The 26,359-nt window shown below is 33.1% G+C and overlaps 1 protein-coding gene and 1 non-coding gene across 2 annotated transcripts; both read left to right on the forward strand.

Moving 5' to 3' along the window:
• Positions 1-5,616: 5,616 nt before the first annotated feature.
• On the forward strand, positions 5,617-5,723 carry LOC132055000 (small nucleolar RNA R71). Its single transcript, XR_009414468.1, has one exon. It is a non-coding gene; the product is annotated as a small nucleolar RNA R71 (small nucleolar RNA).
• Positions 5,724-16,600: 10,877 nt separating this feature from the next.
• Positions 16,601-19,553, forward strand: LOC132053497 (cytochrome P450 78A3-like). Its single transcript, XM_059445558.1, has 2 exons — positions 16,601-17,619; positions 18,726-19,553. The coding sequence occupies exons 1-2, from the start codon at positions 16,660-16,662 to the stop codon at positions 19,347-19,349; spliced, it is 1,584 nt and encodes a 527-aa protein (XP_059301541.1). The 5' UTR covers positions 16,601-16,659; the 3' UTR covers positions 19,350-19,553.
• Positions 19,554-26,359: the final 6,806 nt, after the last annotated feature.

The following is a 26,359-nucleotide window of genomic DNA, read 5'->3' on the forward strand; positions in this document are numbered from 1 at the left end:
AGGTACTGATTTACAGGACAATGCATCTACCGAGTAGGATTCGCACTTATCAGCTTGTTAGTGAGCCCAATCTCTTCCGGGGCTTAGACATTTATTATTTATTATTTTCATGATAAGATATGCATTTAAAGTATGCTGGGAGCCTTGTCCCGGCGAGTATGTTTTCACATTCAGACTTATGTAGAGGTTTCATAGACTAGACTAGTCAGACATGTCATGTTAGATGTTCAGAGTCGGATAGCCATTGTGGCTCATTTACGATATTTCTGCATTCATGTTTTATATCAGTATTTTATTTAATGTTATGATTCTCATGTTTTATAAAAGCTCATCACATTCATGTTATATTTCCTCTCATGTATGCCTCATGATGATTCAACAAGCCATGTGGTTTGCTCGGTCACATGCAGTATGGCACCGAGTGCCGCGTTTCGCCTAGGCCATGGTTCGGGGCGTGACAGCAATCTTCCAAGTTCTTCCCCTAAATGAGTTAATAAACTAGATTCCTACCTTCCTTCTTCTTAAAAATGAGTTCTTCCATGGATCTTGGAAATAGGTCTTCCTCAATATAAGCTTAAAAATTGGTGAATCACCTAGTGTTGTTGTAGATGGAATCTAGAAATGGGTTAAGACCCCAAACCTTTCTTATTAATCCGAAATGTCTTATGAGGACATGTTTTCTCCAAGCTCCTTCGTGCGGATTACTATATGGTGATCGAGTTGAAGAATCAATGGACGTTCGTGGCACCCGCTCGGCCATGAGGTAGGTTATGGCTTCCCTTTCAGTAGACTCCAGTTAATTTCCTATATTCGTGTATTAGAAGGAACGGAGAATGCATGTGTAGGAATTGGAGATTGGGATGGAATCCTAGGATGGTATTGTTGTGTGATTTGTATGTTCGGGCTTGTGGCCTGTAGATTCTTTAGGATGTTTGATGTGGTTTTCTTGAATATCGGTAGATTTTATGTGACTTGGGAGTAGTAGGTGATACCTATTTCTCATTGTCTCACGATGAGAATTTTCATAATATGTGATTAAGTGTGTTATGTTGTTGATAGTAAATCTAGTTGATTAATGGAAAGATGCAATGTACCAACGGTTGCAATTGAGTTCTAGACTGAGTAGGAAAGAATGCCTTGTGAGTAGGAGGTGAATTTAGTTGTACTAAGCTAATAGGCTAATAAGGGAAGAGCAGTAATATAGTATTGTGACTGAATGATCTATTGTGTTGGCTTGATGCCACGAGTGAGAATTTGGTATTGGGAATTATTGTTACAACTTATTTGTGTTATGGTGGTATCGTAATTTGATGTTGATACGTGGATAGAATTCTGTATGACTTGTGTAGATATTGATGATTTTGCTAGCATACCCTTGTTGGTATTGGCGACTTGATATTTAGTTGGCGCACCCATGTTGGTACTTATGACTCTGATATATTGTTGGCACACCCATTGTTGGTGTTTGTGATTCGGATATATTATTGGCGTACCCATTATTGGTACTGTGATATTAAGCATGATTATAGTGGATACATGCATTGCACGTACTCTCATTCTTCATGATATATTATTGAGATACTGATGATACTTAATGAAACACTGTGATGAGCTGGGCTCGGTTTTTACTTGAGTGATGTAAGAGGCTGATATCCGATGTTAGTTCCGGAATCATTGATTGAGTAAGTGCATGGACTCCGCTGGTCTCCCAATGTGGTGCCGGTGAGAACCTCCCATAGGCAAAGATCTGGGATCCCGTCTATCTGTTGGGCAAAGATCCTGAAAGGGTGGCACTTAGACTTCGCGAGTCACACTGGGTTGTCCTACCGAGATGTCGATATTTTCATCCAGAGTACATGTGTACACAACATTGGCATGACATTGCATTGCATTCATACATCATTGTGTTGGATTGCATTATGGCTTGATTTGAGATGATTTGGTGTTTACTTGTGATGTTGGATTCGGATTGATATTTTGAGACTTGGCACAATTGGGATTAGATGCTACCTAGGCGATGAGATGTATACTTATCTTCGATTATCTGTGACTTTTACAGGTTGGTTTATTGTTGTGGAATTGATTTATGCTTATTAAAGGATAATTAAGGAGTTGAAGATATTGATGTTATCATGAGCTATGGATAGATGTATACTTGATTAGTTATTTATCATGTTTATTTGTGAATTCTTTTACTGATATGTGTTTCTAACCATTGTCGGCCTATGATACTTACTCAGTGCGCGTGGCTGGTACTGATACTGCTTTTGCTACACCCTTATCAGGGTGTAGGGTGTTTCAGGTGATTGATTGCGACAGATTCAGAAATGCGCGGTGCCTGTCCGGAAGGCCTCCTACCACTTCATTCCAAGATGGAGGTTGAGTCTTAGAATGTAGTGGAAATCTGGAATCATTTAGTCGTTCTTGTACTAGTCTATACCAGGTCGTGGGAAGTCGGATAGAGTCTGTAACTGTTTAATTGTTGTAATCATATTAAACCTTGAGTTTGTTAAGCATATTTTGATGTTCCGCTACTATTTCTAAATATTTACTGATTAAAAATGATTCGTCTTTATTTAATTGATGTGTTATTCGACAGAGGGTTCGCCTACCGAGGTGGGAAAGGTAGGTGCCCACGCAATCCTAAATTGGGTCGTGACAACACATGATCTCAAAAGGCTGTTTCCAATCAGGGGGCACGACTATAGGGGTTGTTGACAATCTTTCCTTAAGGGTTTCAAATGCCTTCAAACAATCACCTGAAAATTCAAACTCAACATCTTTTCATCAAAAGGTTAGTCAGCGGTTTTGAAATCTTTGGAAAGTCTTTTATGAACCATCTGTAAAAACCTGCATTTCCTAAAAAAATTCTAATGCTTTTAATTGTTGTGGGAGGGGGTAATCTTGCTATAACATCAATTTTAGCCTTATTAACTTCTCTCCCTTCAACAGTGATTTTATGTCCTCGAACAATTCCTTCTGTAACCATAAAATGACATTTCTCCCAATTAAGAATCAAGTTTGTCTCTTCACATCTTTTAAGAACTAAGGTCAGTGGTAAAGACAATCTTCAAATGATTTTCCAAAAAGAGTGAAATCATCCATAAAAATCTCTAGAATTTTTCGGTCATGTCTGAGAAAATTGCTGACATAAAATATTGGAATGCGGCAGGTGCATTACATAAAACAAATGGCATTATCCTATAGGCATATGTTCCATGGGGACATGTGAAAGTTGTCATATCCTGGTCTTCTTGTGCTATTGGTATCTGTTTATAACCTGAATATCCATCAAGAAAACAAGAAAACCATATCCTGCTACCCTTTCCAACATTTGATCTATAAATGGTAAAGGAAAATGGTATTTTCTGGTGGCATCATTGAGGCGTCTATAATCAATACAAACTCTCCATCCAATAATTGTTCTAGTAGGTATGAGTTCATTATTTTCATTTTTTATGACCGTAATACCTCTTTTTTTTACTACTTGAATAGGACTTGCCCAAGGGCTATCAGAAATGGAGTAGATGATACCTGCCGCAAGAAGTTTAATTATTTCAATTTTCAGCACTTCTTGCATTGTAGGATTCAATCTCCTTTGGAGCTGAACTATTGGTTTGTAGCTATCTTCCATGAGGATTCTGTGTGCATAAATAGCTGGACTAATCCCTTTGATATCTGCCACTGTCCACCCTAAGGCTCCTTTGTGTGCTTGTAATACTTCAATTAAACTGTCTTCCTGTTCAGCGGATAGAGAAGATGAAATAATTACTGGAAATAATTCATGCTCAAGATAAACATATTTCAAATGAGAAGGAAGAATTTTGAGTTCAATTTTTAGTTAAACTTCTTCCGATTGTATCTCCTCATCCTTATAATCTTTTTTCAATATTTCAGCTTCGCTCCTGATGGTGGGATCATCATCTTGTGAGGTGCCAGATTTTGACAAGCATCTTTTCATAGAATCTAGAATCAATTTATCATCTTTGAATTCATCTGCAAGATCACTAATCATGTCAATTGAAAAACATGAAGATGATGTCTGATCTCCTGAAAATCTTAGCAATTTTAGCAAATAAAAAATGACCCTTTCTTCATCTACTCTTAAAATTAGTTGTCCTTGATGACATCTATGATTGCTCTTCCTGTTGCAAGAAATGGTCTACCCAAAACTATTGGTTCATCAGGACATTCCCGCATTTCAAGTACTATAAAATCCACAGGGAAAACAAATTTATCAACTCTTACAAGAATATTTTCAATTATCCCCTTAGGTTTTTTAGTACTTTGATTTGCAAACCTTAGAGAAACACTTGTGTTTTTTATTTCACCAAGATACAATTTTCTAAAAATAGAAAACGGCATTAGATTTATTGAAGCCGTAGAGTCACAAAGTGCTTTTTCAAAGTATACTCCTCCCAAAGTGCATGGAATTGTAAAACTACCCGGATCCCCGAGCTTTTGTGGTAGTTTGTTTTGAACTACATTTATCAGTAAGTACTACCATAGAAGCTTCTTCCGGTTTTCTTTTGCTTGACAAAATTTTAGAAACTTGGCATATGAAGGCATTTGTAATAAAGCATCAGTAAAAAGAATATTAATGTGAATTTGTTTTAAAATATCCAAAAACTGGGCAAATTGACTATCAAGCTTTTCTCTCTTCATTTTTTGTGAAAAAGGAATACTCACAGGGAGAATATTTTCCTCTTCCATTTTCTTTTCCTTTTCTTCTGATTGTTCAGAGGGTGTTTCAACATTTTTACCTTTGTCTACCTGCTATGATGATTGATTCTTTTCTTGGTGTCCTTGTCAGGTTCATCAAGGTTCTTACCTGACCGTAAAGCAATGGCTTTAAGGTGCTCCTTTGGGTTTTTCTCTGTATTGCTTGGTAAGGGACCTTGGTTCTTTTCGGACACAAGAGTTGCCAACTGGCTTAACTAAATTTTTAGCTTTTTAGAGCTGAATTTTGATTTTTTTCATCAATGGATTTGATGTACTTGTACAATAGGTCATCAAGATTCGTATGTTCTTGTTGAGGCCTCTGCTGATATGAAGTTGTTTGTTCATATGGTCTGAAATTTAATGGCTCGTGGTTTTGATTCTAGTATCCAGGTGGACCCTGTACCTGTTGCTTTTGAAAGCTTTGAGAGTTTTCAGTACCATTTTGATTGTTCCATTGAAAGCCTGGATGTTTTTGTGCCAATGGACTACAAAAAGAGTATGGCTTGTATCCAAGGGCTTTAACCTGCTCATCATTTTGGTTGGTTGATTGATATTCATGGTTTAGATGGTTTCCTCCACATATGTCACATGCCTCAGCCTAGCTTGAATGTTGTGTATTAACCTGAAAAGATTCAAACTTTTGTGCCAAAGAAGCAATCTGTTGAGTTAGTGTATTTAAAGCATCAGTTAGAATTACAGTAGCAGCTTTCTTAATGATTACACTGTCAGATGGCCATTGAATGGCATTTTCAGAGATTTCATACATCATTTGCAAAGTTTCTTCTATGGTTTTTCCCATAATGGAACCTCCTGCAGCTGCATCTATCACATTTTGAGAATAAGATTTTAACCCATGATAAAAAAAAATATATATACAATTGCATATGTTCAGCAATGTCATGATGTGGACATTTTCTTAGCATTTCTTTTAATCTCTCCCAAGCCTGATAAACTGACTCAGTGTCAGTTTGCAAGAAATTAATAATATCTTGTCTTAACTTTGTAGTTTTAGCATGGGAAAAATATTTATTTAAAAAATTTTGAGTCATCTGATCCCATGTGGTGATAGACCTTGAGGAAAACTTCGCAACCAAGTCTTGGCATCTCCTTTTAAAGAAAAAGGAAATAGCCTTAGCTTGATTGCTTCAAGGGATACTCCATTATATATAGCAATTTCAACTAATTCTAAGAAATCAATCAGATGACTATGTGGTTCTTCACTAAGATCACTAGTGAATGCACATGATTGTTGAATTGTTTGAATTAATCCAATCCTGATTTCGAAGTTGTTAGCTGCAACTGGACGGTTCCTCACAAGAGATTCACAATTGAAGTGATCTGGTCTAGCATAATCCCTTAGAATTCTGTTTGCTGGTCTTGACACTACTTCATCAAACTGATCTTCTGGAACAAGTGGTGTTGAAATTTCTGGTGGGTGATTTTCAACTCCTGGTTGATGTTCCATTTCGTCACAAGTTACACTTTGAGAATCAGATGTTTGTTCCTTCCTGCGCAAACGAATAGATCTTTCAATTTCTGGATCGTAATAGGCCAACTCTTTTAAAGAAGAGCGGGTCATAAACTACCGTAATGTTGTAATAACAACAACAACAACAACAACAATAACAACAACAACAACAACAACAACAACAACAACAACAACAACTATCTTGTAAAACCAATAATAAACAACAACTATCTTGTAAAACCAATAATAAAAATCACTTTTATATAGACAAGAGTGATGAGAACAACAGATGGTAGTACTAATAATGAAATAAAATAACGCTTTTATAAGAAGGAAGTATATATAATGATAATATAAAAATTTATAATGATTGCAAGAATAGAGGTGATGTAACGATGAAACTGTAGGAAGGCTTAATTTTTTATTTTTTTTTTAAAGAAAATTTATATAATTACAAATAAAAACACTAGTATTAATAAATACAATAATTATAATAGTACTTAGTTGGTAATGATAATATTAATAAATATACAGATAATGATAAATATAAACGTAAGTTCTCAAATTAGTAACAAAATACTTAGTCTGAAGTAGATGTATGCCAATCCCCGGCAACGACGCCAAAAATTTGATGAGGCCAAAGTGCATCGGAAATTTCGCTCGTACTCTGTCAAATTCTAATATATTTTAATATATCGTCCCACAGAGATTGAAAAATCTATGCTACAGACTTGTAGTATTTTGGCTGCTATTTGAGAGAATCAAATTGATGAAAGGAGAGTAATGACTTAAATTTGTAAATTACTTTAGCAAAAGAAACAACTTTCAAAAGATTATCTTAAAAGAAATAGTTGGGAGTCGTTGGAATCCACTTAGTGTATATAGGGCAATAAAACTTTTTTTCAGTAAATTCCACAAAACAGTAGAAATAGTTCCTAGATTTGGTTTGTGTTATGAGGAATAAAGACCTCTTGCGATTATTCCTTAAATCAATAAACTTATTTGAAACAATCCCTCTGTGAGAATTAGAATTGAAATAAATAAGATTGAGATCCCTCAAATCAATAAACTTATTTGAGACTGTCCCTCCGTGAGAATTAGGACGGAAAGAAATAAGATAAAGATTTAAACCTAAGAACTAACTTGAAATAACCCCCGTGAGAATTAGGATTAAAAGAAGCAAGTTCAAAGATTTGGAATAATATATGACTAAAAATTATTATTACATATATATTTTATGCAATTATTATAGTATATTAATTTCCCTCCTTGTTAGAAGTACAAATTCATATAACTATAATCATAACACAAAATATACTAAGTAACGATAATGATTAGTAGAATATATCATTCCAACACAAAGTATGACACTTAAATAATATCAACCCGAGGAATAACGAAAATAAGATAATATAACACTACACCAAGTTTCTTCAACTATCCCAACAAAAAGAGATTACTCCATTATGGAGTTAGAAAAAGAGAAAATACGAATTTAAGAAACTAGAAATATTGAAAGACTTGGAGAAATATTTTTATTACAAGGGAAAGAAAAGAGAAATAGAACAAGATTAACACTTTGTCTTGTAAATTATGGGATGATTTGTAAGCAAAGTGATGCTGCTATTTATAGGAAAATGTAGTGTCTCCCCCTACAAAGGCACTCCTTGAAGTAGTGCTCACATCTGTGACCTTACTTTACGGGTGAGAGTATGACAACGGTAGTCGCACCTGTGAATTTTGCAACTTCTTTCTTGATGCCAACACTTGACGGGTGTGAGTATAAAAGTGGTGGTCACACCCCTGGATTTTACAACTTCTTTCTTGATGCCAACACTTGACGGGTGTGAGTATGAAAGTGGTGGTCACACCCGTGAATTTTGCAATTCCCACATGTAAAACTTCATGGTTGTGACTTATGAATTTGTGGTTGCATCTATTGAATTATTTGCTTACTTCTTTGACAATTTGTTTCTTCTCTATTCTTCTATAGTATTCTTCTTCCTGTAGAATTTGTCAGAAAATATGCGAGAATATGATATACTTATTCATGTTTTATTTAAAAACTTATTTTATATACAAAATATCATGAATAATTTATATCCATCAGGTAGTATGTATTAAAAATTGGCTTAAATATGTATTTGTTGACAATAGCCCTGAGCATTAAAAATAATCCCGGGTCAAAATGAATTGAAAATATTCTTGAGCGTTAAAAATAAGCACGGGTTAAAATTGATTGGAAAAAAAAAAGCCTTGAGCGTTAAAAAATCAAGGGTTAAAATGGGTTGAAAATAGGTATGGGTTAAAAGTCGTCGGAAGTATTTCTTTCTTCAATGAATGCACAGACCCATTAAGATCTATGAAGGCTCTGATACCACTGTTATGATTTTTGGAGAGAGATGCAAAGAAAATATGAATGAAAAGTGTCTCATATAAATTTTATTAACCATAAACCTTTATATAGGCACATAAATAAAGTAGTAGACTCCTCTTACGTCAAAAGTATTAGGCTCTTACTAAAATTTTAAAACTGAATATTCTACTAAATCAACTATTAGACTTCTCCTACAACTAAACAACTAATTATTTTAGAAAACTGTAGCAGTAATAGATGAAAAATCCAACAATTGGTCCACATGTAATTAGACTCAATTCATTCACAATTTGACCCATTAGCCCAAATCTCTTTTTAGAGGATCCCAATATTCCATACTCTTCATTCACCATTAAACAACTTTTGTAAACAATACGTTAGGGGCATGTACGTATATACTATATACTACTAGAAAACAAAACAAGGAACCAGTGATGGACAAAATTTTGTAGCTAAACAATAAATATTTCATGCTAATCCCATTTAGCTATGGATTTGCGACAGATTATAAAAAAAATCAATTAGCTAGGAGTTATTTAGCGATGGATTAACTGGGGATTACCAATAAATTCCGTAGCTAATTTCATGTTTTCTAGTATGTGACCCTTTTCGTACAAATATTAAATCAGTAAAATGCATTGTTATGTCTTGTGTTATATATGATGACATTTGGAATTGGAGAAAACTTCAGTGTAGATTGAAGACTCCATGACTTGCTTCAACCCGAAGTATTAGCTTTTTATATATCTTTTGACCTGAAACACACAACCCGAATCCAGTAAAGTTTACGAATCAAAATAACTACGTACTCCACTATATATTTAGGTGTAAGCAGTAGTTAGTTAAATTGGGTAAAATGCAGGTATTAGATACATGTTTGGTGATTGATCTAATATTTATCTGCTACTTTTGAATTTCTTTTTTAACCATCTATTGTATTATAAAGAAACATGCAATAATATTGTTGACTGCACCAACAAAAAGAACAAATGCGTAATAAATGATAGGAAATCTCACTCAAGTTAACTCAATTTCTTTTACACGGGGTATGTTGTTGTAGCATATAGTATGTACCTCGAGAAATTAAATCAGTATTTAATTTGAATATTCTTATCTAGAGTTGAAGCTTAACTGCTTTGAAAGGCAAATAAGGAAGTCATTTCAGGGATTTTTCGTGAAGAAATATGTGACAAAAGGAATATATATAAAAAGAAAATTAAAAAAAAAAACGTAAAAATGTAAAATTGAGAGATAGGCAGAAAATAAGAAATATACCTACATGATAAGAGGAATCAAGGAGTGAGAGAGTACCGAGTAGGACTGTTTAAAATATTTGCTAAAAACCACTCTATATTTTTATCCATATCTATATTGAAACAAAAAATTTAACCCCCTATCACTTTGGTATCAGACAAACTCCATATTCCCCTTCTCTTTCACATGTCTCAATCCCTTTCCCAGTCCAAAACTTTTGTAATTATAAACCTTGTAAAAATAATATTAAGCTTTCAGTAATTTTCTCTTAGTGTGAAGCTGTTTTTGGGTTCCCCGAAAGGGAAACCTCTCTCCATCTTCAAGTCATGTAAGTTTTTATCTATATTTTCTGTACTAATCTCCCGACTATGTAAATTATTCCATGTTTAATTAATAGTATCAATGTTTAATTAATATATTATGTTTGAGTAATTACTTACTTGTTATTATGAATCTATTACTCTTAGTATATGGTTATTCTCTTAATTTCTTAATATACTCCATGGATTAACCTATAAATTCCTAGGTGTTTGAAAGGCCGTTTTAATGTCCAAATGATAAGGGACGATGTTGGCCGTGGTAATCGGGGTGTGGCTAAAGAAGAAGGATATTAAGAACAAAGATTAAGACAAAGAGATGAACAGTGTAATAAGATTCATAACTGGACAGAGTCCAGATTATTAAAAAAAAAAACGTAAAAATTGGGAGATAGGCAAAAAATAAGAAATATACCTACATGATAAGAGGAATCAAGGAGTGAGATAGTACCGAGTAGGACTGTTTAAAATATTTGCTAAAAACCACTCTATATTTTTATCCATATCTATATTGAACAAAAAATAAAAAATATTCCTGATTTGATATACTAGTATCTAGGTGTCCAAATTGTGTAGAGCAACCAAATCAAAACTCATGCCTGAGTCTACATCATTTGGATCTTGAGAGTCTTGAAATGCACTGTCCTGGAAATTAATATTATCTCCTTCGAAATCTAAACTATGGACTGGTGACATCCCTTGACTTAGAGATAATTCTGGACTAGGATTTTTAACTATGTGTTTATCTTGTTCTTTTTCTATTAAGAACAAAGATTAAGAGAAAGAGATGAATAGTGTAATAAGATTCATAACTGGACAGAGTCCAAATTATTAAAAAAAAACATAAAAATGTAAAAATTGGGAGATAGGCAGAAAATAAGAAAGAGATGAACAGTGTAATAAGATTCATAACTGGACAGAGTCCAAATTATTAAAAAAAAAATGTAAAAATTAGGAAAGAAATAATAATTTAGCAAACCAATTAAGTAGATTAAAGATTACTGCTAACTGATTTTCTATTTGAACAGCATGAGACCTTCCGGTTCTCGGACGAGACAAGGGGAAAGGCAGCGCCAACCCCGATACACGCGTACGGACGGATAAAGTATTAGGTAACTTTCATTTTAGACCTACATCTTTATTAGAAAGAAATACTATGAAAAGAATACAATTCGGAGCCAATAACCTAGTAGATTTTTAGCCATCAAATTGGACTTTTAAAGTATTACCAGAATATGTAATAGACAGACAACAAAGATGTTTGGTAGATAATTTAATACTGAAGACATTAAATTAGTACAAAAAATCAAAGAAAAAATAAAAAATATTCCTGATTTGAATATGCCACTAGAAATAGATTATTTAATTGTAGAAACAGATGGTAGTTTTGAAGGATAGGGAGCAGTATTAAAAGCAAAACCAGGACTCATAACATATATAGACATTACGTTCATAAGGCATACATTAGCTTTATAAATATATGTTTAGAATTTCACAAACCAAGCTATAAAATGGACAAGATATGGGTAAGAGACCTTAATATAAATGTAGATTTTGTCATAGGATTAGACTTCATGTTACATAATAATGGCAGTTGTATGATTACAAGAGATGGAATAATTTTCTTAAAAAATATTACTAATACACCAGTACAAGTCCTTAAGACTAACTTTGGAAAGGAATAGTAGTAGCAGACTATATAAAAACATATAATGATACAGACGCAGAAACTAAACTTACATGACTTGAAGATGGAGAGAGATTATATATATATATATATATATATATATATATATAAACACACACATAAGAGAGAGTTTATCCTTGTATATACTTCTAGAAGATGGCCAGATTTACCCTATATTTTGGTCATGTCTTTGGCTCTGTTAGGGCAAGAGATATATTTGAACAAAAGGTTAAAAATATGATTTGTCCAATTCGTTAACTGTTAAGTTATTAACTCAAGCTATTTTAAACCGTTCAGTTTAAACCATGTAAAAGTTGAACTCATATGTTGCTCAAATTAATTCATGATATATCTTGTCAAAATATTTTTTTAAAATATAATTTTAATATGTCATATATCGCTATAATAAAGAGAATTTTTTTTGTTTAGGTCCTTAAATGAATTATAAACTACAAAGAAACAAATTAATTAAAGCTTAGTAAGAATGACCTGTTCATTTATTAACTCAATCCATTTTAACTAGCCCAAATTTAATCCAGCCAACCCATCTATAATTAACATGATAAATTTGGACTTAAAAATAATAATGTAGTCAAAAGCTCATGGAATAAACCAATTTGAGCTCAATCTTCTGTCGTTCATGCAACTTTAGAGCAGGGCATAGGATGAATAGGCCAATCAAACAAGAGGGATTTGTTACATATCCAAATAAGATAATTGTGGATCTCTCAAGTTCTCAAGCATGCTATTGCCACATAGCAAATAGTGGTGCGAAAGATGACTCGTGACATTGACCTCAACAAAAACTATTCCAATTGTAAAATAAGTTAACAAACATTATTGCTCATCAGCCCAAGAATTTGGAAAATAAATAAATTTCCTTCATCCCATCTGACGTGACATTCTTTTTTTTTTTTAGTCCAATGAAAAATAAATATTGAGTAATGCATTATTGCTCTAAGGGTCTATCGGAAACAATGTAACCTCTCAACCCCTTAAAAGATAAGAGTAAGGTTTGTGTACATCCTATCCTCCCTTACTCCACTTGTGAGTTGCACTGGTATGTTGTTGTAAAAGATAAACATTGAGTCCGACTCAACGTCCCTTCCCCCTCGCCTGCACCCCAGACTTGCCAACAGGCAGTGGACATCATAGTATAGGATTTCAACATCAGGTAAATTAAAAATTGGGATGCCTGACTCTGCTACTATAATAAGAAATAAATTTGAGCTTAACTCAACGCAAAAAAGCTAGCTCATGAGGTGAATTTTTTTTCAAGACCCTATATGAAAACCAAATATTCCGCATCTCACTGATATGGGTCAACTCTAAGGTTTACTCAAAAAAGAATGACATCTTTTTATAAATAGAAATAATTTAACTTTCATCTTTTCATTTCTTACTTAATGAGATACTCATTCTGTCCCAAAAAGATTGTCTTAGTTACTATTTGGATAGGTCAAAAGATATAATTTTTTTTTACCATAATTTTTTCAGATACTTTCTATCTATTTTAAATTATAACTATTGTGACTTATAGTACTTTTAATGTAGTTTCTAAATATGTAAGTTTTATGTTAAAACAATTAAAGATTCTAAATCCGAATTCACACCGAACATTAATTAGTTTGACTCTAGTAATCCGAATCAAGACAATCTTTTTGCGCAGAAAAAAGTAATTTATAGTCACATAAATATCTAATGCTCATTTTATACCACAAATTAAAAGTAATTTTTAACCTCCTTATCAAATACCACATGAATTGAATTTGAGGAAATATTTTTTTTTTAAAACCCTCCCCCCAGGAGCTCCCTCCTTTGCTCTCTTGATGACTCGAACTCGCAACTTTTGGATTGAAAGTGGAGAACACTTACCATCTTAATAACAGAAAATAATAAAAATCTCATAACATGTTTTTTCTTTTTTTAAAATCAAATCCTTTTTTACGCATGAGCACACGCAATCTGTTGCCGTAAGACGTGCATCAGGCGCCTAGAAGATTGAAATCGTGCGGCTCTTCTCGAAAGTTCCACCCAATTTACACTTTGCTATAATTACCTAATATTGCCTTTATTAATACCATAATCCATAGAATATTCGGAAGCCCCAGAGTGAACTATGCTACTAAAGAGGGAAAATAAGTAGTACTCTCTCGATCTATTTTTATTGTCACGTATTCATTTGGTGCATTCCTTAGAGAGCCATAAATAAAATAATAATTTTATAATATCACTTTTATTTATTACTAAGTCATCTAATGGTTGAAATCAATTAAACATACTTTAAAAATTGTGCAACCACCAATAATTTTCTGAAATTTCCAACTCAATACTCCCTCCGTCACATAATAAGTAGCTAAGCGCATATTAAGAAACCAATAATGAAATGTGAAATTTACTAAATTACTCTTATATCATTAAAAAATATTATTTTTTCCTCTTGATTAGAGTGTGCCCAGTAATCCTTTGACATTAGGAATCAAACAATACCAAGTTACTATGTGGCTTTTCCAATCATCATTAGATGTTATTTTAAGTTTTCAGTTTTTATCTAAGGGTAGAGTTGGAAAAAACTAGTCAACTTATCTCTTGGTTTTCTAAGGTGACACTTATTATGAGATAAATATTTTTGGCTAAGGTGACACTTATTATGGGACGGGGGGAGTAATTAATAATAAGAGTAAAATAGGTATGAAATTGTAAATTATCTCGTCGTTCAAACTGAACGAGTAAAAAATTAACATCTACTTTTAATATACAAGACAAATAAAAATGGACGGAGGCAATCCTATTGAAATTTGACTCCTTTCCATTTTTCATTCTCTTCATTTTTCAAAATTCTACTTAGATATGTGACACCTGTGATACTTAAATATCAAAAATCTATATTAATTTATTTTTCAATCCAAAAATATACTAATTAATTATGATTTCAAAAAAGAAATGGTACTATTTAAATTTTCCAATTCTGGTCGAAGTTATCCACCTCCCAAAATTTTGTTTTTCAAAATTCTACTTAGATATGTGACACCTGTGATACTTAAATATCAAAAATCTATATTAATTTATTTTTCAATCCAAAAATATACTAATTAATTATGATTTCAAAAAAGAAATGGTACTATCCAATTCTGGTAGAAGTTATCCATCTCTCAAAATTTTGGGATCGAATGGAATTACTATAATTAAATAGCATTAAACTTTTAATATAAAAAGTGTATTTCCATAGCTTTACAGAATTACAGCGCAAAGAAGTCTCCATCAACATCTGTTGTAAACATTTTTTAAAAATTTTGTCTATCTATTTTTTTTTTAAATTATCTAATAAAAAATTCTTTTAATATTTTATAGAAAAGTGATTTTCAATACTTGTTATTTAATAGCTAAATGCAGAAAATTCTATTTTATGGTTTACAATGTTTTCTCTTCGTGAAACAACTTATCTGAATGTTGATTTTGAATTGGCTGACCTGATACTTAAGTAGGTGTTTGGTCATAGATATCAAAAACAAATTTACTTTTTTTTTGGAATTTTTGAAGTTGGAGTTGTGTTTGGCCATAGTTTTTGAAATTGAAGTTTTTGGTGAAATGTAGTTGTAAAAAAGTGAAAAAAGTGAATTTTTTTTTAAAAACAATTTTTTGAGTTTTTGGTATTCCGGAATACAACTTGAAGTTGTATTCGGAATATTTATGGCCAAACGCCCAAAAGTGAAAAAAGTGAAAAAAAATTCCGGAAAAAAGTGAATAATTTTTATGGCCAAACGGCACCTTAGTTTGTGCAGAAACAAATTCTTCCCTTTTTTCATGAATGAAAAAACAAGTTTTATATAAATAATGTAATTTAAAGAAATAAATCTTGAACCTAACTCCATCCTAAAAGCTAGCTCATGATGCGAGGATCGCACAAGTCCATATAAGGAGATCACTTTTCATCTAATGTGGAACTCTTCAGCACCCCACCTCACATCCAGGGCTGGACATCTGGTTCGTTGACAATTTAATATGGGAGTCCAACATTTTTATACAATAATTGGGATGAGATGCTCTGATACCATGTAAAGAAATAAATCTTGAGCCTAACTCAACCCAAAAACTAGCTCACGAGGAGAGAATTGTCTAAGTTCACATAAGGAGACTACTCATCTCATTTTCATCCGATGTGAAACTCTTCAACATGTATACGTAAAATGATTTAACGTGATCCTAAATAATTTGTGACATGATTTTCTTATTTTAACTGTAATTGGAGAAACTAAATGGTGGAGTAATATATATAGTATCTTTTTAACCATGATTGAAGGCACTTGATAATTTAGAAATTTGCACTACTGATATTTAAATTAAAAAAAGATTCTTATGTTTAAGCGGGATCTTGAAGAAAATGGAGAGGAATCGGATTCCACAAGACTAATAATAAAGTTCGTTTAGTTAATACTCCCTCCGGATCAAAAAGAGTAGTCACTTAGCCATTTGCATACCCCTTAAAAAAATATTAACTCCCGGGCAAAAATAGGTAATTTGACTAAACAATCCCTAACTAAATAGGTATTGAGATTTGATCACATAACACTTAATAGGGGCAAATCTGAAAAAATAAGATTAATTCTTTCTTGATTTAATAAGTGGACACTCTTTTGACCCAAAAAAAAAAAAAAAAAAAAAACTAAGTGGACACTTTTTTTTTATCCGGAGGGAGTACTCTTCAAGTGCCATCTGCTTCCATTTTCTCCCCTATATAAACCAGCCAGTTCCTCCACCTTTTATACCCCAACACCAAATATACTTCTTTCTCAATCTCTCCCCTTTCAATATCTTCCCTCCCAAGAGAATAATCATGAGAACTGACATAGAAAGCCTTTGGGTTTTTGCTTTAGCTTCAAAATGCAAATCTTTCACTTCCCTAAACTCAATATGCTTTGCACTTTTTATTGTTCTTATCTACCTAGTCATGAACATAATTTACTGGACTCACCCTGGTGGTCCTGCTTGGGGCAAACACACATGGAAAAAGTTAGTGTCAAATCGTATTCCAGGCCCGAAAGGGCTCCCTATAATAGGAAGCATGAACCTTATGACTGGCCTAGCACACCATAAAATAGCAGCAATGGCGAAAAAACTTCAAGCCAATCGTCTCATGTGTTTTAGCCTTGGTGAAACCAGAGTCATTGTGACTTGTAATCCGGACGTAGCAAAAGAAATACTCAACGGTTCGGTTTTTGTTGATCGTCCAGTTAAAGAATCAGCCTATAGGCTAATGTTTAATAGAGCAATTGGTTTTGCTTCATATGGAGTTTATTGGAAAACCCTTAGAAAAATTGCAGCTAATCACCTTTTTTCTCCAAAGCAAATCAAGATTTCTGAAAAACCAAGGTCCCAAATTGCCAAACAATTGATTTCCATGTTTGAAAACAGTCCAAATGACATTTTACGTGTTAGGGATGGTTTAAAATTGGCTTCTTTGAACAATATGATGTGTTCTGTTTTTGGAAGAAAATACAATTTTGATTCTTTTAATTTGGAGACTGAAGAATTGATGAAACTGGTTGATGAAGGTTATGAACTTTTGGGTATGTTAAATTGGTCCGATCACCTTTCTTTTTTGGCTGAATTTGATCCACAGAGAATAAAATACAGGTGCTCTGAAATTGTGCCAAAAGTGAACAAGTTTGTTAAAAGGATTCTTGATGAACATATGGCTAAATCTGGTGAAAGTCATGGTGATTTTGTGGATGTTTTGCTATCTCTTCAAGGTTCAGAAAGATTATCAGAGTCTGATATGATTGCAGTACTTTGGGTAAGTAAGCATACAATTGCAAAAGAATAACGAACATAACTAATTATTCTCTGTTTGAATTTATGCAACACTTTTCGTTTTCTGATAGACAATTTGGCTAATTTTTAAAGCTAAATTGATTAGATCAATTTAATATTTTATATTAAAATTTAGATATACGAAAAATATTATAAACACAATTATTTACAATGTCGATATGATGAAAAAATTACATTTTTTAAATCTTGGTCAAAATTTTCACGTAGTTTGAATGTAAACAAAAAGTATCAGATAATCATGATAAAAGAGTAATCTCCTTGTCTCATGACATATTTTTCTTTCTAGTTTGTCCAAAAAAAAGAATATCATTTTATATTTAAAAAAATAATTTGATTATAAAATTCTCTTTTTTACCTTTAATAAAATATTATGGTACATAAATATCTAAAATTTATTTTAGAATTTAGATCATAACTTTCAAAAATCTTCCTTTTTATTATAAATTTTATTTTCAATCAAACAGTGTCACCTAAATAACTTAGTTTCCCTTAAACAACTTGTCCTATTCGAGAATTTTTGTTCCTTGATATCTTTTGGCTATTCCTTCAACTTTAAAATTCGTGTTATAGGTGGTTGAAAGGTCACAATCAATACCAATTACAGAGTTCAAATTTCATTGACCTCCTGACTGTTGATATTTTTCCGTACCTTCGTGTCAGTTATATATTTTTATTTATGTGAAATAAGTTTCAAAATTCAGATAAGCCGTAGGTCAATGCAGGCAGTATCACTCTTGGAATCAGCCCATTTTATGATTTCATAATCACAAGTTGCTTTGTAATCAACTACCTTTTCTATTTCTCTTCTTTTTTATGGGGTACCATGGCGCATTTGCACTTGGATATCTCTATTTATATTTAAACATATAAATCAAATTCAATGTGCCCAAAATGAGCTAATATTCTTTTACTATATGGAGATCTATAGAGGAATAAAAACCATATCCAAATAGATTGTAACTAGTTATCTTTCTTTTTTTTGTTTGGTATCAAGCCACACTTACTTTTTACTACTTCTTTACATTATAAGTGAATATTAAAGTTTACTTTTATGTTTTGAACTGGCAGGAAATGATATTTAGGGGAACTGACACGGTGGCAGTATTGGTAGAATGGATACTAGCACGAATGGTGATGCATCCTGACGTTCAATCAAAAGTTCAAGTCGAGATAGATAGAGTCGTCGGAAGATCACGAGCTATGACAGAGTCTGACATATCGGAAATGACATATCTATCGGCAGTGGTAAAAGAAGTACTCAGGTTGCATCCTCCTGGCCCACTATTGTCGTGGTCTCGCCTTGCAATAACAGACACCACGATTGATGGTTATCATGTGCCGGCTGGGACCACGGCCATGGTGAACATGTGGGCCATCACGAGAGACGCAGATGTTTGGGCCGACCCACTTATGTTTAAACCCGAGAGGTTCGTGAAGGAGGCCCATAGTGACGTGGAATTCTCGGTATTAGGGTCCGACATGAGATTGGCACCATTTGGGTCCGGAAGGCGATCTTGCCCCGGAAAGACTTTGGGCTTGACCACAGTCACCTTTTGGGTTGCAACTCTTTTGCATGAATTCGAGTTTGGGCCCAGTAGCAATGTTGACTTGTCTGAGGTATTGAAGCTCTCTTGTGAAATGGCCCACCCACTTATGGTCAAGATCCGATCCAGACGTGCTACATCAAACTAAATATGTTGCAATATAAAATAAAATAAAATGGAAACACGGTCCCAATTGTTTGTGTTTGGTCATATTGGCGTTTTATAGTATTGCTTTTTATTTTTCCTTTTTTTTTCTTTTGTTTTTTACTTTGAATTTGCTCTTTTGACAGTTGATTTGGCTTTTGCTTGTACAAATGATGGTTCAATTAATATAAGTTTCCGTTAAGATATATATCACATTATCATCTCTCTCCGTTTCTTGTATATAATTTCCTTTATGTGATTTTGGGTATATTTCATTCCCTTTTAACAGCTTCAAACATCATAGTTACACCTACGGACTGTATATTTGTAGGTCGATGCAGGACATTACCAAACCATCTCGAACGACCTTCTCTCATTTTATTCTCAATACGGGCTATTTGTACCTTCTGGCGAATGTGATGATAAAACTTACCTTTCAATTTGATGGGCATCCTTTTATTATATAATACCTTGGTAGCACTTCTCCATTTGAATTATCCGATTTAATTATGTCGTCGCATTTTCATCTATCATTTCATTCTCTTGAAATAATGATCCTATGTATGCAGGTGTGTGTGTCCAGTCATGCCTCTCCCTCTTTGCATGTTGACTAAACATGCAATGCTTGTATTTAGTCTCACTTCTCCTAAAATCCCTAGTCTCTAATGTGCTTCTTCATTGTTCAAGCTTATGGTTAGCTCATTCATAACTAGGCTATCATCAACAAACTTCTAGTTATCCTAAAATCAGAAGGGGGTAGGAGGAGGGTGATCAGATCATAGGCTCTTCCCCTAGACTTTCAAAGAATTACATGTAGAAAATGTCCCGCGGAAATGCATTTTCATCTACTGCCTGTCCTCTCCAAGCCACCTGAAGGGAAGCTCCATGTCATTTCTCAAGAGGAGTATGTAGAATGAAGAGCGTTGATGGCGGTGATGGTGATGGCGCGGTGGTCGAGCCTGAATCATTCTCATCATTTTCTTCTGCATAGCGGTGTGGTGGGCCATTATCTTTAAGGACTTTCCTCCTATACTACTTACCATATTTTGTGATCAACATACAAGCAATAATAGAGTGTCCTTAACCAACAACAATATAAAAATAGTAATAATCAACGACAAATTTAGAAATAGATCAAATGGGTCGAGGCAACAAAAAACAACAAACATAACCCAACCTTAGCAAACTCATTCATAAGAACCCGAAAAATATATTATCCAAGATGAATTTTCCAAGAATGAAGCCTTGAAAAAACAAGAACTTTTCTCCATTTAAGAGAATACAGAGCTTCTAAAGGTAATTATTACAAGCAAACTACAAATTTATCGATAAATTACCTGAAAACAACGAAGTTTGAACTGAGCAACGACTGGAGAGCGTGAGAAAGACGAGGACGGAAATGGTGATCGATTGTGGAGAAAAATGGTGATCGACTAGAGAGAGAAATGATGATGACCGGAGAGAGAAAGGAAAAGAGAAATGGACTTAAGTGTATTTCAAGAAGAAGAGAAAGGGACTTAAGTAATTTTACTAAACTTAAACCCTTTCCCCAACCTCTTTAAAATTATGAAAGGAACCCCAAAAGCATTTAATGAACAAAAATAAAGGAAAAAGAAATTGGGTGGATATTTTGCCAATTGAAGACTCAAAATAGTCCTTTTTGTCAAATATACTCTACTAAATTATCCCTATTTTAAAGATTTTTTTGAGTATTGAGCAGTATTAAAAAGAACTATTTCTTCAATGTTAAGAATATAGTTGGAAATAGTTGTCAACTTTCGTCTTGAATTTCTAAAATAATATTTTGGAATAATTCTTTCAGCTAAAACGACACTTGTAATAACACTTATGGAATAATTAGTACTTTATTTAGGATAGTGCAAAATGCCTACTGAACAAATAAAAAGAAACAGATGGAGTATTACTTACGTAACCGGACAAATATGCAAATTGCATAATTACTTCCATTTACACAAATCTAATTCCTATTGCCTTTCCAAACTGGCTCTTTGTTAAGTAAACTTGAGAAGTCTAAATCATTCCGGCAAGCCATGGTTGTTCAATTCAATCTTTTTTTAGCCACAACTTTATCATGGAACATAAGAAATGTGGTTTACAGTTATGTAACTTTTATTTTTTAAAAATATTTAAAAATTAATGAACAAATAATGAAAAAATTTAGAGTTTCTGCATATGCATTAAGCCAAAAATATTTGTGGAATGAGTAATTAATGATATTGGTAGTAGTTGACAACTGCTATCTATAAAATTGCATTTCAAAAACTAGAAACCACATTTCTTATGTTCCATGATAAAGTTGTGGCTGAAAAAAGAGAGAGCTGTCAACTATAAACTGGAGTGGAGTCCGTCAGATTATGAAGCCAAAAAGAATTACTTCCTCCGAACCAATTTGTGTGGCACACTTTTATTTTTTTTGTTTGTCCACAAAAAAATTGTCACTTTTTAATATTTATAAATAATTTAATTTAAATTTCTTATTTTCAACATTAACGAGATGATTAATAATTACAAGTATGTAGAGTTATTTTCGATCACAAGTTTAAAAAGTAGATATCAAGCGTAATTTATGTGTCACAAGTAAGTCTTCATTTGGTCATAGTCCGTACAAAGTGAGAAAATTGCATAAATAGCTATAATTTAGAGCATAATTACGAAATATGGCTACAATACATATTTACAAAATGTAGTTATAGTTGTACATACAGTATCTATAGTTTAGAGCTGTATCAGCGCATAATCGCGGGTATCCACTGTATCAACTTGTCTGATTCTTTTGATTAAACGAAAATCGTGGAGTATCGGTGTATTAACACATCATGTATCAGCTGAAATCGCTGGAAATAGTTGTATCAGCGCATATAGTTATATATGCATATTTTCTACAAAACCCAAAATATAGCTACATTTCGTAATTTTTATAAATTATAGCTATATATTGTAAATACAATCTAAATAGCGTAATTTCTCCTACAAAGTAATAATGCCCAAAAGTGAGAATCAGTGGTTACTTGTAGCGTTTCCTAACCGTGATTAATTTTCTTTTCTTTTTTCTATTTTAATTTGTTGATGACAAAGATCATAAGCTCATTAAATGAGTTGAGCATGCTTTCATCTATCACAAAAGTAATGACGATATGGGATGTGACTTGTTTGGTTTAAAGGAGACAAAGATGAATGACTCTCTTAAATTTGTTTCTTAATTGGCTAAGAAATTATTGTTAAGCAGTAGCTGAGCACTAAGCTCCAACAACTAATGAAATTAAGCATTTTGAATTTATTAAACTAACCATGTTTTACTATTGGTAGTAGCTAACGACAGTTGACCTCAAATCCTTTAGTCAATTATTATATTAAAAAAATAGATCCCCCTTCCTCAATATTATAAATCATTAAACTATGTTATACTTAATTTTCCCACACAATCAAAGGACCGATAAAACAATATTATTGCGTAGTACATTCTACAGTGAGTAAAAATCAAACGCTTTCGTAGTTGTTCATCTTTTCTATATTCAATAAATTTCACCTCTGACTATAAAATACGAATGTCCCGACTGTCCCTGTTAATCATTACTCTAATCATGAAGGTCAATGTAATAGAATCAAAAACTTATAATATTATGCATACAGTACGTAAATTTGCTTTGAGCACTCTAATTTCTTCAAAGTAACAAAGTCAAAGGCACGCCCCGACCAATTAAGGACAAACTTACCCTCAGTGTCCTGTGTTCTTAAATAAATTTTCCTCCAATAACAATCTCCTTTTTTAGGTCACTCTTTAACTTTCGAACCCTATACACAGAGAGAGATCACAAGAGTCAATCGGATTAAAGGGAAAAACATACCAAACAATAAGGCACTATTTGAATTCTCCAATTGAGCCAGTTGTGTTGTTAGACTAAAGTTAATTGAATTCCAAAGTTACGGTTAGTTCAATTTTTTTGTTGCAATGGAAAATAACATTCAGACCTCTTTACAATAGTCATCCTCTACGTATACAACAATATTTCACATTAATGGCCTAGTTTTAATTTTTTAAAATATACTCTCATATTATGTTATATTATATATTTTCTATAATAACATCTTGCTATAGCAATAAAAAAATATCCACACAACCAACGCTGTTATAAAGATGTTTGATTGTATCAAGTAATGATATTACCACCAAGTCTTATAATTTAATGATACTGATTTGAAGTTCTACACGCTGTTAGCTAGGGTGAGTTCAATTGTCGTTGTCCCTCTTCCTCCTTTCGTTTCACTAATTCCTTATGTAATGGATTTATTTTTTAAGGTTATGATGTTAGCAATAATTAATGATGCTACTTATTAATTAATCTTTGTAAATGAAAGCACGTTTTGTTTGTAGGCTTTGGGTCCAAATATTTGCTGGTCAGTGCTTACATTAGTTAGAGTTCCAATCTCTTTGGAATTAACAACAAATGCTAATCGAGAGGGACATCTTCAATAATGTGATATAATAGTATTAAGATTAAGAGCTAACCAATTGATTTCATCCAAAAGAAAATACAAATGAAAGAAAATGGTGCTTTCATTAAAAAGATATATATTTTCCGTGACTTCAAATTTGCCTTCACAAGTAATAACCTTTTTCATATGACATATATTATCTGACATAATGTGAATCCCTCGTCAAATTTGCCTTCACAAGTAATTAATAACCTTTTTCGTATGACATATATTATCTGACATAATGTGAATCCCTTGTTGGCTTTTCGTAGTCAAATTAAACATGACAAGGTAAAAAAAAAATAAAAAAATTCTCTCCTTTCTCTTCTCTGTCTTTCGGAGATGGAATAGCAGCTGGATGATAGTATAATATTCTATCTTTAGAGATAAAGAAGAGCGTGAACTTTTTATAATATGCCTACTTCTTTTGAAACATTTCCGATCATTTTGGTAGACGACCATAACCTCATTGTAACAAGATGCGTTGAACTTCTTTTTAGTTTCACTTATAGCTGTACCAAAAGTTGATTAATTTTGCAAATAAAGCCAAGTTGGTTTTCAAATTATAAAAGGAATTCGAGAGTTACCCGAAGGAAATAGGTAAAAAAGAGATGAAAAGGATAAGAAAATGAAAGAGCTGCAATTAATTGACGTACAAATAACAAGTCGTGTCAATTTGGAACAATAAAAAGAAGAAAGATATTTGTCAAGAATTAGTAAGCCCGTAATCAATGGATGAAAAGTTGAGAATTGGATTTGACGGAGACTATATTGCTTCAAAAATAAATAAATAAATAAATAAATAAATAAAGATCAAAGAATTTTTTTTGAAATTTGTATTCTATGACGAGTCATAAATATTTGTGTGGCTTTAAATCATTTTATTAAATATAAAATAAATAATTTAATTCTCTCTAGAATAAGAGTTCCTCTCGGCGAAAAGTGTAAATGTCTTTGCAAGGGATTGTTCCATTCAATCTATCGCAGATTGGAAAGTTCAGAAACATCAATTACTACTCCAATTGGAAGTAAATCCAATGAGACAAGCAAACCTGGTTCCTCCAACAAGAGTTCGTGGGCAGACCAAGTGGCTGCAGAAGTGAGAGAATGCAGAAATTCAGGTAAATCTCTATCGATTGTACCTAATAGGGAGAAGGCATGGAGTAGAATAGTTGCTTCAATTCCAATTGATGAGGGAATTGAATTGAATGGGTCGGCTAACCCTAATATGAATGTTAAAATTATGCTAGAGGATATAAAGGAAGAAGCTGAATATTGGAGAACTGCTATAGTATGTTATGAATTGGGGTCAAAGCCACCTCAAACTATTATGGAAACTGTTTTCAATAGAATATGGAAGATATTAAGTGTTGACAAGGTTGTTAGTGTCAAGTTTTTATGATGACAATTTTACTTGTGTAGGTATAATAATTGAATCGCACAAGGAATATATATGAGTCCACAAAACAACCCCAACGAGATGAGAGCCCACAAAACAGCCCCAACGAGATGGGCTCACTCAAGTGAAGACTTCCTAGCCCTAACGAGATGGTGGTTAACAGTAGTTCTTTCTAGCAGTACTAAATCGTTCAAGAAAGGAAAAGATATCTGCAACATTAAAGAAGGAATATTCCAGCAGTACCAAATCGTTTCAAGGAAGGAAAGGCCATCTCCAACATTAAAGAAGGAATATCTCATGAAGTCTAATAATCTTGTTGATTGATAATGCTGCCTCAACGCACAAGGAAAGTAGCAACAGCTCCAGCCTTATTCTTGGAAATAGGATCGTTAATTCCTTTTCCAAGGATCAAATCCCTTGGGTTGATCTCTCTGCGTGAAGAGCCTAAAACAGCTATAAAAGGGCTGCTTCACAAACACAAGAAATATGCTTAGTCTCATTCTCTTAGTACTCTACTTTACTTTTCATAAACATTGTATGTCTGAGTGATTTATAGTGTAAGAAAAAAAGAAAGGAGAGCTATAATACAGCTTGTGAGGCTTTGTATCAAAAAGATTAAGAGCGATTTGAGTGTACGTGAGCTCCATTCAAAACCTCGATTGTACCAAACCTTTAACGAAAGTGCAGAGATCATCCTTGACCCAAGGGGCCGGATTAGGATTCACATTGAATGCGAACAAGATAAAACACTTTTTGTGTCATTTATCTTCTAGGCTTACTATTAGTTTCTCTGAGCAAACAAGCCGACTACTGGTCTAACCTAGTCGACTAACAGAACGAAAAATTACAATTCACCCCCTCTTGCACTTTCAATTGGTATCAGAGCGAGGTCTCACCTTCAGTTGCTTAACCGCACGTGAGAAAAGATCAAATGACTGGATATCAAATTCCTGGAGCAATATTACAAGATGGGCACTCCACAACAAGACCACCATACTTCAATGGTGAACACTATTGCCATTGGAAGGAAAGTTTCAAAATATTTGTGCGAACATGCATTATCAAGCTGGATTGTGATTAAGAAAGGGCTTAAACCCATTCCAAAACCGACGAAAACAAGG

The sequence above is a fragment of the Lycium ferocissimum genome, chromosome 4 (assembly GCF_029784015.1).
Source record: "Lycium ferocissimum isolate CSIRO_LF1 chromosome 4, AGI_CSIRO_Lferr_CH_V1, whole genome shotgun sequence".
Lineage (NCBI taxonomy): Eukaryota > Viridiplantae > Streptophyta > Magnoliopsida > Solanales > Solanaceae > Lycium > Lycium ferocissimum.

Coding starts and splice junctions, on each gene's coding strand:
- LOC132053497 (XM_059445558.1), top strand. CDS start 16,660: ATGAGAACTGACATAGAAAGCCTTTGGGTTTTTGCTTTAGCTTCAAAA. Junction 17,620..18,725: donor ATATGATTGCAGTACTTTGG/GTAAGTAAGCAT, acceptor TTGAACTGGCAG/GAAATGATATTTAGGGGAAC.